General features: G+C 44.0%; 1 protein-coding gene across 3 annotated transcripts in view; it reads left to right on the top strand.

The window, feature by feature from the left end:
• The window catches only part of LOC124110536 (telomere-associated protein RIF1-like), a 52,889-nt gene that overhangs the window by 30,242 nt on the left and 9,735 nt on the right, over positions 1 to 12,912 (top strand). For 2 of the 3 annotated variants that reach the window (XR_007218200.1, XM_048383045.1), the window contains exons 26-32: positions 228 to 314; positions 1,137 to 1,224; positions 1,752 to 6,137; positions 8,328 to 8,423; positions 9,054 to 9,125; positions 9,559 to 9,749; positions 10,884 to 11,119. Coding sequence is in view for 2 of the 3 variants with exons in the window: in XM_048383045.1 (XP_048239002.1) it covers positions 228 to 314; positions 1,137 to 1,224; positions 1,752 to 6,137; positions 8,328 to 8,423; positions 9,054 to 9,125; positions 9,559 to 9,749; positions 10,884 to 11,119 (5,156 nt within the window). In the remaining variant the exon portion in view is untranslated. The remainder of the gene's footprint in view (positions 1 to 227; positions 315 to 1,136; positions 1,225 to 1,751; positions 6,138 to 8,327; positions 8,424 to 9,053; positions 9,126 to 9,558; positions 9,750 to 10,883; positions 11,120 to 12,912) is intronic. The other variant, XM_048383046.1, reaches the window with a different exon arrangement.

Raw genomic sequence — 12,912 nt, 5'->3', positions numbered from 1 at the left:
CCATTTCTGGTGTACCCCACCGTGATATAGCTGGAATATTGCTAAAAAAAATGCGGTGTGAAACCATACTCACCCACTCATTTTTTGAAACAAAGAAGTGTGAGAAAAACAAACCGGATGAGCTGGTGTATTCAGAAAACACATAGTTTATTTTGTTGCCTTACTGTTGATCCTGACAGAATTGTTTCCCTCACTCACTGATCCCCTCACTCATTGGTCCTCCCCAGGACAATCCCGGTGATGTACAACAACCTTGACCTCTCCCAGGACGTGTCGCTCATGGCCTCGCAGTTCAACACTGACACACAGCAGGAGTGAGTACATCTGCACAGCACACAGGATAATAATCGGCTTTAGAATCCATACTCTTGATATAAATTTGAAGTTTTCCGATTTTATATGTGTTTCTCATTTTATGGAGGCACACCGCTTTTTACGTAAATACATCTATGTATCTATATATTTTTTCAATAAATTGCATCGATTACTCTTATTATTTTATACATTATTTTTAGGCCACTATCATATAGCTAGAATCAGAGCTCCAGATAAGCTTTTGGTGTTGTGGGTATTTTACCCATGCATTTTAAAATCACTGCGTATCAGTAATTCTAACTGGGTATTCAAATTTCTGTTACCCACTAGTTTTTACACATGTGGGTATTTAAGTTAAATATTTAAAAACACTATTCATCTAGTCCCTGCAAACTGGTGTTGTGTGGGTTCGAGAGCTTTATAGGACTCAAAAATACCACGATACTTCCACAAGAAAGTGTGATGGCAAATGATCATGATGTAACTGTCATCGTGGAGTTTGGCAAGGTTGACGGAATGCCCGTTTATAATTTCAAATTAGTTGCTGATTTGCCAATCGAATACGCAGGGTTACTTCACAATATTTTGAATATATGCACACGTTTTATTTTTGTAGTGTATCTGTAATGTTCGTTGCGTATTTGATACGCTTGGATATTATTTTACTGCATATTTCTGCATTTCTGATGCGTATTTTACGCAGATACGCAGCTTATCTGGATCTCTGTAGAATAGTGCCGAGTGCAGGGTTATATAGTAAACAAACAAACTAATATGTGTGGGTTCGAGTGTGTAAAGTAAGTTAATGTTGTTCTCTTCAGTTCCATCATGATGCAGACACAGCCACCGTCGGAAGATTCAGTCATAGTCATAAATTCAAGCCAGTCACAAAACCTCGAACACGACAAGGTAAGAAGTGGGCCATAATCAGAAACTTGTCAGGAATATACAAATTGCGTTTTGATGGGATATAATTTTCCAAGCTGAAAATTAAGTCATCTATGCTGTGCAGAGTTGCCTCCCCTAGGCATGCTGGGATCCTATGTTTGAGGGTTCAGATCTTGATTTGCCCTGATTATGATTGTCAGCATCATACCTGTGCTCGTTTTCACACACATTATACACAGTATAACTAAAATACTACTCACTCACTCACTCACTCGACCTGTGAAGACGGGGGCTAGAATAGGTCTTTAGCAACCCATACTTGCCATAAAAAGCGACTTTGCTTGTCGTAAGAGGTGACTAAAAGAAAGGTTGGTCAGGCTCGCTGACTTTGTTGATGCATGTCATTGTATCCCAAATGCGTGGATCAGTGCTAAAGATGTCAATCACTGGATTGTCTGGTCCAAACTTTATTGTTTACAGACCACCGTCTGAAGCGTTAAGCAACAAACACACAATCTCACTGACTCCAATGTGGTCTTTGCTTTCAGAGTAAATCCTCTGTGCCCAAATCTTCAAGCACGGAGTCTCTTGCGGATGATCCCACGTCTGATGTGAAGAGAGGACGCAGGCGACGGTCAGTCCGATTCAGCAATGATGACAGCCAGGAGAAGGAGGGAGAGAAGGCGGAGATGAAGAGCCCCCCCAGTGCAACCCCAACTCTCCGGTCACTCAGGTCGAGGAAGGATACAAAACAGTCTGACGAGGATCAGAAGTCAAATGAGAAAGAACTGACATCAACAGAAAAGAAATCCACCAAGATTGATTGTGAAAATTCAAAAGATAAGGAGGCTGACAAAGATTCAAGATCAAAAGTGACTAAAGATGCTGAGTTGGTCAGTTCAAGCGTTAATATCGACTCCAGTGACCCCTCACCGAGTCCCTCCTTGAAGCAGAACCTCATGCACGCGCTCGGAGATCAGTGGTTGAATACCCTGAAAAGTACATCAAGTTCGTCCCTGGGGAAAAGTGATTCTTCAGAGGAGAGCAGATGTGGGGAAGAATCGGTGAGAGAATCGGGGAATTCTACAAGCAGCTCCCAGAATTCACAGGAAGGAAGTGGGGAACATTTCAGTCCATTCAAGTCAATCAGTCAGTCGCCACCTGAACGGAAGTCAAGGTCACCGGGGAGGAAGACTCTCAGCCAGGAGGTGACAAGTTCCGCGAAATCACCCACTAGGAGCCGGGATCGTAGTAAAAGTTCTCAAGCTGGTAGCTTAGATAAATGGTTGGTGAAGTCGCCAGCCAAAGGTAAAAGTTGTGTGATAGATGCCAAGTCTCCGGAGGACTCATTCGTTCCAGATACTCAGTTGTCGACCACAATGGAGGTGTCCCTGTTACACTCTGTAGTTGAAGATACAATGTCTCCTTCGAAGGGCAAGCATATGGCAAACAAGTCGTCACACTCATTCGTTGAAGACACACAGTCTCCCTCAAAGTTTAGTCAAAAGAATTTGTTCTCCCCAGATATTAATGCTTCGATTGAGGAGACTCCAGTAAAAGATTCATCCAATATTCTGCCCGGTCCGTTATCACTACCCTCAAGTCGCAACTTGTTCGGGGAATGTGACAAGGTTGCAAGTCAGGACCAAGAATCGGATGACAAAGAGACGGACGTTAAGCTCGGCACGCCTGTTTTGAAAATCAAGAAGCTGACAACTGAAGAGATCAGTGTGCTGTCCCATGGATCTCCCGAAAAGGCAGTGTCAAAAGCTCTGTTCAAAGAACCGTTGTCAGTTTGTGAAGGTGGCACGTCGGAAGGCAAGGATGTTCCGTGTTCTCAAGGGTTTCCGACAGCAGAGACAAGTGAGGACCAGGAAACTATGGAATCCCAGTTCAGTCCTGTGTTTCCAAGGATATCGAGTGAGAGACCAGACTCTCAGATATCTATCAATTCTGATCCTGAGTTGCCTGGCATTTTGAGCTTTGGACAAAGAGAGGAGTTGATAAATGCATCAAGTTCATCCTCAAACTACAGCGTCAGTGTCCTCAATGCCGATTCGGTTAAAAGTAGTTCTCAAGATTCTGCTTCTCAAAATTCTGGGTTATCCAAAGACAAAGAGGTGGGTCTGGACGCAGGGGACAAATTTACAGAAGAGCTGTTCGAAACATGTCCAACTGACACAGTGGATGCATACAACCCGGACTCAGTATCTACTTTGAAGGAAGGGTCATCCCAGAGTACGACAGATTCAAGCAGCTCTCAGAGCACCAGCTCCAGCCAGAGCTCACAAGCAAGTGCAGTGGAGACTGTTCTGTCTGAAGGGTCGTACAAGGTCGACCTTGTGTCCACTCTGGCTGAAGAGCCTGCGTCAAGGAGGAGGAAGCAGGATACGCCGAAGAAGATGGGTCTGGAAGATTTGAGGAGGACTCCGAGACAGAGGAAGAAGAAGACGTTCGATGGTTTTGAGGTTGATGGAATCTCCAAGTCTGAGAGTTCGACTGAGAGTACTGCTTCCAGAAAGGTTGGTAGACCACCTAGTGCGAAGAAGAGGCTGGAGAAGTCTTCTGAGGATAATGAGAGCTCTCAGGAGAAGGGTGCTGAGAAGGAGGAAGATGTGTTGGTAAATGGAAAAGAGGAAGTGAAGAAGAAGGTTGGACGACAAAGAAAAGGATTGAAAGAAATTGACCAGAGTGACAGTTCTCAGGAGAAGATTGTTGAGAAAGAGGAAGATCTGTTGCTTATTGGGAATGAGGAGAAGGGGAAGAAGAAGGGTGGACGACGAAAAGTTGATATTTCTAGTTCACAGTCAGGGGAGGACAGTCAGGAAAAGAATGAACCCAGAAGAGGAAGAAAACGAAAAGCTGATGAGGAAGAGGATGAGGAAGAAGATGATCTTCCTCTTTCTCAACTTAGTCAATCAAAGTCCGCATCGAAGAGGCAAGGAAGAAGTAAAACTGATTCAGAGGAAGCTGAAGAGAAGACAAAAGAAGCACCCAAGAGGAAGAGAACGAGGAAGAGCCTAGCTGCTGAGATGACAGAGTCTGAAAACCTTGAGTCTCAAAGGAGGAAGTCACAGAGTAGCCAGGAGTCCGTGGATGTATTGGATCAGGAGAAAGCTGATTTGGGCCAGGACTGTAAGCAGAAGGAAGGGGTCGATTCTATCGCTGATGTTGATGGGGAGACCAAATCTGATTCCCAATTGAAGCAGGCTAGGAATCCAGTTCAGGCTGTGACTGCAGCCTGTCTAGGAAGCTCTAGTTCCAGTTCTGGAGGTGATGCTTCTGCTCCCTCTCAGGGAAAGAAACCGAGAAGGATTCAACCCCAGATGGTTGAACCGAGTCAGGAAATGATTCATCCTGCATTTACAGGTGCTCCAAAAGACTCACCAATTATTTTGGAGGAAAACCTGAGCGAGAATCCTGAAAGTACTGATTCAAAGGAGAGTGATAGACAGACAGAGGAAAGTCAACAAGGAACAGAAGTTATTATTGTAGGAATGGAGTTTGACAGTTCTAAATCTCTAAATGAGCAGACACCAGAAGAATGCCAGATGTCTAGTGAGGACATTTCCAAGGAGGGAGAGCAGACGCCATCTACCAAGCCGTCCCCAGCCCCTGTAAGGCGGAGTACCACCAAACAGAAGATTGAAGCCGCAAGGAAAAGGTCAATTTCCAAAATGTCAGACAAAAATTCGGAGGATTTGAGTGTCGAAGATGCAAATGAATGGACGGAGAGCAAATGCAGCGCGGCAAAAACAGCTCTGATACAGGAAAAGAAGAATAAGGATATCAAAGAAAGTGATAAACTTGACAGTCAGATAGATGTTATTGAGCCGTCACAGGCTCAGAATAAGTCCCTGTTTGTTAATCTGGACCTGTCGTTTTGTAAGGACTCGCCTCGGGCAGTGGAGCATGACAAAATCAAGGGGAAGGTGGATGAGATAATAAGTAGTTTGGCAAGCCCAGTAGCCCCCGGCAAGGCAGCTCCTCGGGGCAGTAAACGAAAGAGGAACATGTCGAAGTTGAAAGTGTCCTCTCCGGTGAGTGTACGACTGCGGTCCTCGAAACTGGTTCTACGAGCAAGAGCCAAATTAGCAGGTAAATCTGTGTCCAGGGTTTCACCTTTAACTGTGGTTAGAACAAAGAACAGAGCATCTCCCAGACCGAAGAGACTTTTGGAAGAAATAGATTCAAAAATAGAAATGGAAGTTGAGGACACAAAATGTACATTTAAAACAGAGGATGCAGATGGTGTGACTAGCAATTGTGATGTGGTTGCCATGGCAACAGTTGATAATTCTGGTAGTGCTGTAGAAACTGAAAGTGGTTTGGAACAAATTGAAATTGGTTCAGAAAAAACTGAAATTGGTTTAGAGCAAGATAAAACTGTTTCCCCAAAAAAATTAACTGGTTTAGAGCAAAATGAAACTAGTTTAGAAAAAGAAACTAGTTTAGAAAAAGAAACTTGTTTAGAAAAAGAAACAAGTTTAGAAAAAGAAACTGATTTAGAAAAAAATGATACTGGTTTTGGTGCAACTGAAACCGGTGGTGATATAACAAGTCATGCTAGTGCTCCTGTTCGACCCAAGATTGATTCTCTAAATGATACCCCAAGGAAATCAGCCGAAAAACCCAAACGCAAAGTGATCCATGCCCATCGTGGCTTTTCCGATTCCAAAGTGCTGAGCTTGAACAAAATCCGGGCAAGGAACCGGTTGGCTGATCGTGGAATGAGTATCGTGAGGCGCAGTATACTGAAGCAAAAGAATTCGAGCGAAAACAGCAGCCCCTCAAAGAGGCCATGTGACCCTGACTTTCAGCCAATCAAAGTGTTCCAGTTTCATTCACCGAGTGCCTCCCCGAGCGCTGGGATTCTGAAGAAGCGGCGCCTGAACTCCGACATCCCAGTCAACTCTCCCTCCCCACCTTCCAAGGTGAGTGCCAGCAGAGTAGGGGTCCACCATTTTTTATATCCTCAGGGGGGTCTGAGATTTTTAAGAAATTGCGATCTGTTCCCCCAAAATCCGGGGAGGTGAGGAATAATTTGAATTGTTGACAGGCATTACTTGGAAGCTGATGGATGACAAAGTAGAGACACTGTTTAAGTAAAGAAGTTGTTGTCCATAAAATGTGTCTACTTGAAAAATAATTTATTACTGCCTTTTCAAGAAAAATATATCATGGACATGCTTGATCTTCTGAAAATTAATTGTAGCTTGGAAGGTATTGTTTGGGGCCTGCTTTTGCAAAAGATGTGTATGTTTTGAACTCGCTGCAAGAATATTCAGTGTCGGTCTCAAACATATAATCTCTAATATATAATGGTCAGTTCCCTGACCTCAGCATGGTAATCATGAACCTTGTCCTTAACTATTGACCGCCTCCGTGGTCTAGAGGTAGAGCGTCCACCCGGAGAGCGGAAGGTCCGGGGTTTGATCCCCAGCCACGTCATACCAAAAGACGTTAAAAGACGGTACATGTTTTTACCCTGTCTGGCACTCGCCATTAAGGGGCTAAAACAAGGACTGGTCGGCTCGGAGTCAATATACTGTGTCTGAGTGAGCTAGCACCATAAATCGTCATGAGTCCGGACTTGTACAAGCAGCCACATACATACATACATACACGTGCATGCATGTTGCTATATAAGTGCAATACTCTTGGTTGCAACATTCAACCCCATTTCACCTCACCTCAACTTAACAACAGTTTGATCTTAGAAAGGTTAAAGCGTTCACTCGTCACGCCAAAGACCCGGGTTCGATTCCCAACATGGGTACAATGTGTGAAGCCCATTTTTGGTGTCCCCCGCCGTGATATTGCTGGAATATTGCTAGAAAAGGGTGGCATAAAACCATACTCCCTCACTTAATATTATTGACTGGATTTTCTCGTCCACACTTAATTATTCAGCAGCCGCTGTCATATAACTGAAATATTGCTAAGTGTTACACAATAAACAAATATGAACATGAACCTTGTCTTCACCAAAAGTGTGATTGTAATATAACCCTAATCCTTTATCATATCCAGCAGATAAGTTGTTTTCTATCAATTTTGAATTTGTTTGAATTCTTTTACAATGTCATTAAAACGTCATTAAGATAAGGGGGCACGGGTGACCCAGTCGTCTAAAGCGCCGCGATTCGCTGTGCAGAATTGCGTCCCTTGGGCACGCCAGAAACCTATGATTGTGGGTTCGAATCCCGGTTCGCCCCGATTATGTTTCTAGGTTTGTCAGCACCATACCTGTGCTCGTGGGTTTCACCGAAGAGGTAAACGTCTGAGACCTGCATCACTTCAGGCTTTCCTCCCACATTAAGCTGACACGCCGCGATATAACTGGAATACTGTTAAAAGCGGCGTTAAACCCAACTCACTCACTCACTCATTAAGATAAATTTGTTGTAGCAGGATCACTCAGAGTACATGGGGTTTCATGCATCCCTCGTTAGGTTTTATACTACTCGCCTCTGGCTCATGGAATAAAACATAACGCTGGACGCATGAAACTCCATGTACCCCGCGTGATCTTGCTACAACAAATTTATCTTAATGACGCTTTAATGACATTGTAAAAGAAATCAAACAAATTCAAAATTGATAGAAAACAGCTGTTAGATTGAGCTGAGGTTAGCTTACGACTTCCATTGCATACGGCTTTTTGCTTTGAAGCGGGGTATAAGGGATTTATTCTGCTCTCAGAAATCCACATGCAGCCTATTTGTTTGTGGCGGGGTATAAGGGATTTATTCACCCACTGATAAATTTATTCCCCTCCAAGGCGGGGTACATCATATTCTGACATGGAGGTATAAAAATGTTCACGTTTCACATCTGTGCTTACTCACTGACATCAGTTTAGATCTTCAGCAACCCATGCTTGCCGTAAATGGCGACTATGCTTGTCGTAAAAGGTGACTAACGGGATCGGGTGGTCAGGCTCGCTGACTTGGTTGATGCATTTCATCAATCCTTATTGCGTGGATAGATGCTCATGATATTAATCACTTGATTGTCTGGTCCAGACTCGACTGTCATATAGCTGGAATATTGCTGAGTGCGGCGTTAAACAACTGTGGGGAAGGAGCAAGGCGCTGTATTAACCCGCTTGTTTCTTGCAGCGGCGGGTTTCGTTTGCCGAGCCTATCATCAGCGGAGAAAGCCCTCATCGTGGTGTCAGCCTTGACCTCATCAAGTCCCGGAGTGCAGCAGGAAAGGTAACCAATCAGGCGACACTTGTCACACCTGTACACTGTCACATATATAGGACTTAAGTCAGTCCTGCTTTGCCGACACTTTTGTGTCAGCTGACAGTGGCTTCGTCTTGTCTCGCTGTTGGTTTCCTTGCCTCTATGTAGATCCTTCATTCATCAGTTGTGTCTGCTTGCATGTTCTGCTAGTTAAGCTGTGGCTCATCTCGTTGGCCTCTGTTCTGTTTATGATACAAAGTTCAGAGTGGCGTCCCTTGCCAGAATTCTATAGGTTCCAGGAATCATCCTGATTAAGAATATTCGTGTCAGCACCGTACCTGTGCTTGTGGGTTTTGACAAAAGGTAACCAACAGTAGCTCAGCATTTAAAATATCTTTGTGAACTTTGCTTTGCTTGAGGTTTGCTTTGCTTTGCTTGAGGATTGCTTTGTTTAGCTTTGCTTTGCTTGAGAATTGCTTTGCTTTGCTTGAGGCTTGCAATGTTTTGCTTGAGGTTTGCTTTGCTTGAGGATTGCTTTGCTTTGCTTTGCTTTGCTTGAGGATTGCTTTGCTTTGCTTGATGATTGCTTTGCTTTGCTTGAGGATTGCTTTGCTTTGCTTGTTTCATGCCTTTAGTTTGCTTTCCATTTGTTTACAGCAACTGTTCACTTTCCCCCGAAGACCTGCCAGCAGCCTGCGTGTCATCGCCCCACTCAGCAGACCCAAGAAGGTTCATCTTCCAAATCCCATCTTCCACATCCCAGCTTATTAAACGACATGAAGTTAATACTTTTGTCCTAGAAAACAATAAAATAATCTGTTAGGGCATGAAAACTCAAATCGACATTCCTTAGGTCCATTGTCCTAAATTTCACTATTGCTCTAAACAGTATAGATCGACCAGTCATTTTGCCCTGACTAAAGAGAGTGGGTTTCTTCCTGTGTAGCCCATTCTAGTCCATCATGGTCACATTGCTCAAATATTGCCTCTAATGAGGGAGCATCCATTTCATTGGGAGTTGGACAAACTATACATTTGAAACATCTTCCCCAATAAAAATCAAATGGATGCTCCCAAAATGATGTCACTTACCACGTGACTTGTCAGATCTGCTACATGTTTAATTGTTTTCCTTCAATACTAAACCAAACTTTTTGTGCAGACGGTTGTGGACAGTGGAGACTCACAGCCCAGCCAGTCACCGGTCAGCCAATCACCGGTCAGCCAATCACAGGCAAGCTACCGGAGCACGCAGGAGTCGCAACTGAACAGCTCCGACCCCGTCTACCCGGATTTGATTGGCTGCACCGAGTCCGTCACAAAGGTTCTGCCCCAACTGACGTCATCTGTCTGGTGAGATGAACTGTGACACCTCATAACCCTTGAACAGTTTCATATGCTGCAAACCTGTCAAATTCCCCTGTTGGGGTTCCGGGTTAGAATAGGTCCCCAGCAAACTATGCTGGTTGTAAGAGGCCACCAAATTAATCTGGTGGTCAAGCTCGGTGATTTGGTTGAGTGTATGCCATGGTAACCAAATGGTGTGGATGCTGTCATGTACCTGAAATTTTGCTTAGTGTAGCGATAAACAACAAACAAACAAACAAACAAACCTGTCAAACTCAATGGAACCCAAGAGACAGGACCGCCTCTGTGGTCTTGTGGTTGAGCGTCCGCCTGGAGTGCGGAAGGTCTGGGGTTCGATCCCCGGCCGCGTCATACAAAAAGACGTTAAAAGATTGTACTTGTTATAACCCTGTCTGGCGCTCTTCATTAAGGGGCTATAACAAGGACTGGTCGTCTCGGAGTCAGTATACTGTGTCTGAGTGGGGTATTCATGTTAAACTGCGGCATGGTATCTCAGTGAGCTAGCACTATAAATTGGCATCAGTCCATACTAGTACAAGCAGCCACACACATCCCCTAGCATGCACGTCGCTATATAAGTGCAATAATCTTGGACGCGACGTTAAACCCCATTTCACCTCACCTTACCTCACCCAAGAGACAGAGAGGCCAACCTTAATGATTTGGTCGAAACAATCACAATTTTCTGCCTAATGATACCGAGGTTCAAACTGCTAAGGCACCGGTGACATGAAGCATTCTACAGAGAGACTGCTGACCAATGACAGCCATGCTTTCAATTCACATAGTGTTAACTATTCATTACTCAGTCATACAAGGTCTTTGAGTGGCTACTTTGTTAAAACAGACTCAAGTCATTTTGTTACCATGGTACTTTTATCATTACACTTTTTCACATGAAATTACTCCTTTTTTTTACCCAAAAGCGTCAATTCCAAAGCTTTGATTATACCAAAGCTTCAAATAGGGTTGTGTATGAAGCTTATTTCTGGTGTCCCCCGCCGTGATATTGCTTGAATATTGCTCAAACTCACTCACTCAATTGGGGTTGGCCTCATTATAAAATATAGAGGATATTTTGGTTGCATTTTCACTTTGCAATGCATTTTAACTGTTCAGGTCGCGCGGTCTGGGGCAGCTCGTGATGGCACGCAACATCCACACTGTTGGAGATCTCAGCAAACTGACAGAGGTCGACATCCACAATCTCCCTATCAGGTCACCAAAGGTCGTCACTGTGCGCAGAGTTCTGCATGACCTTGAACAGCACCTTGAGGTCAAAAGGTCAAAGGATGTCAAGGCCACAGATTCGGAGTCGGATCAAGAGGACAAGGCTGAAAGTGCAGTTTTCAAAGGTAAAGGCTGGTGTATATTTTTCAAACTGTACCTGTTAAGAATTAAGGCTGGTTTCTCAAAGGGATTTTAGCTCTATAGTTCTCTCCATTTGTAGCATCAGTGTTGACATATTTTTGGTGAAGGTGTTTCGCTCATCACACCTAAGGCCTGGGTTTGATTCCTAACATGGTACAATGTGTGAAGCCCATTTTGAGTGTCCCTCATCATAATATTGCCGGAATATTGCTAACGGTGGTGTAGAATCCATCTCGCGTACTCACACACTCTCACATATATTTTTATGGTGTTGATTGTATTTCATTGAAATATGAATAGGCCTGAACATGTTTGTTGCGATCAACTTCTAGTGTCATAAGCTTCATAGGCTGGAGTAGCAACGTTCTCAGGTTGAATTCTGTAGCTATTTTCTTAAGGATAATTTTGTAGTTACATTCTTTAGGCTAATTTGTAGCTATTTTCTTAAGGACAATTTTGTAGCCACTTAAGGCTAATTTTGTGCCTCTTCTTAGGCTAATTTTGTAGTTATTTTCTTTAGGCTAATTTTGTAGTTATTTTCTTTAGGCTAATTTTGTAGTTATTTTCTTAAGGATAATTTTGTAGTTATTTTCTTTAGGCTAATTTTGTAGATTTTTTAACTTATCCTGCATTACTCCGTATTGCATTTACTGCTATGTTTGACAGAGAGACGAACTGTGTGAGATCCAGCTGCTGAAGAAAGTTGTCCCAACCAGCCCAGGAGGCAGCGCCCTCTCACAGTCGGCACGTGACCCGGAAGTCATGACGTCACACCAAAAGACATAACTGCTTTGTCACCTCCACGGACGGACGTACTTTGTATCCCTTGTGGAAATTAAAGCTTATTATTTGTTTTTTATATTTTGCGTGTTTCTACATTCATTATATGCTGCTACATTGTTACCTGTTATGGGCCGTGACCTTAGGGTCTTCCCATTCGTAAATTGTAACGTTTATCGCTCGTCTGTGGCTCACGTCACAGTAATTTACGGGCGCAATGTTGTTCCCGCCATTTTGTTTTCTTTCCCGCCATTTTGGTCATTCACCACGTGGCCACGTAATGTCGTGTTCTGCGTTTTGAATTCTCTCTTTGGCTTGGGTAATACATTACATTTATGTATGTTGTTTTGGTGTGCTTAAAGCCTTGCCTTTTCGCTACCTCTCAGCGTAATTGTTTCTTCTCATAAACTTCAATATAATACGAAGTTTATGAGTTACATTATGTCTCCCGTACTCTGTGGTTTTGCCACATGGTTACGTGTTTGCTTAAGGCTTTGCCTTTTCGCTCCCTTTTAGCGTACTTGTTTATCTCATAAACTTTAATAAAATATACTGTTTTTGAGTTACTTTATGCTTCCCATACTTTGTGATTGGCCACACATTATGCTTCCCGCACTTTGTGGCTTTGCCACATAGTTATGTTTTGCTTAAATTCCAGATTTTCTGCCTCGCTGCACTTGTTTCCGCGGGAACAAATCTGGTCGGGGCCGCCCCTTTCTGCCGTGATTGTACGACGCCCTGTACTTTCACAAGGCAGTGCCGATGTTGCAGTCATTCGTCGCTGTGATCCTTCAGCTCATGCGAGTATCCAGGACACACCTCGCTCAACGTGCTCGTCGACCCCCACCTACGTTGACGGCAGCAGCGCTCAGCGGAGCTTCACGGCGGCTCCCAACGTAGAGTCTGCCTCCCATGGCACGACATACGACCGTTCACGGTCTCCTACTCCACCGGCGGCTCCAGCGCTCCCAACGTAGAGTCTGCCTCCCATGGCACG

Source organism: Haliotis rufescens, unplaced genomic scaffold (assembly GCF_023055435.1).
Source record: "Haliotis rufescens isolate VD_foot unplaced genomic scaffold, xgHalRufe1.0.p SCAF_43, whole genome shotgun sequence".
In the NCBI taxonomy this organism is placed as follows: Eukaryota; Metazoa; Mollusca; class Gastropoda; order Lepetellida; family Haliotidae; genus Haliotis; species Haliotis rufescens.
The sequence above is the reverse complement of the archived record's forward strand: the minus strand, read 5'-3'. Positions and strand labels throughout refer to the sequence as shown.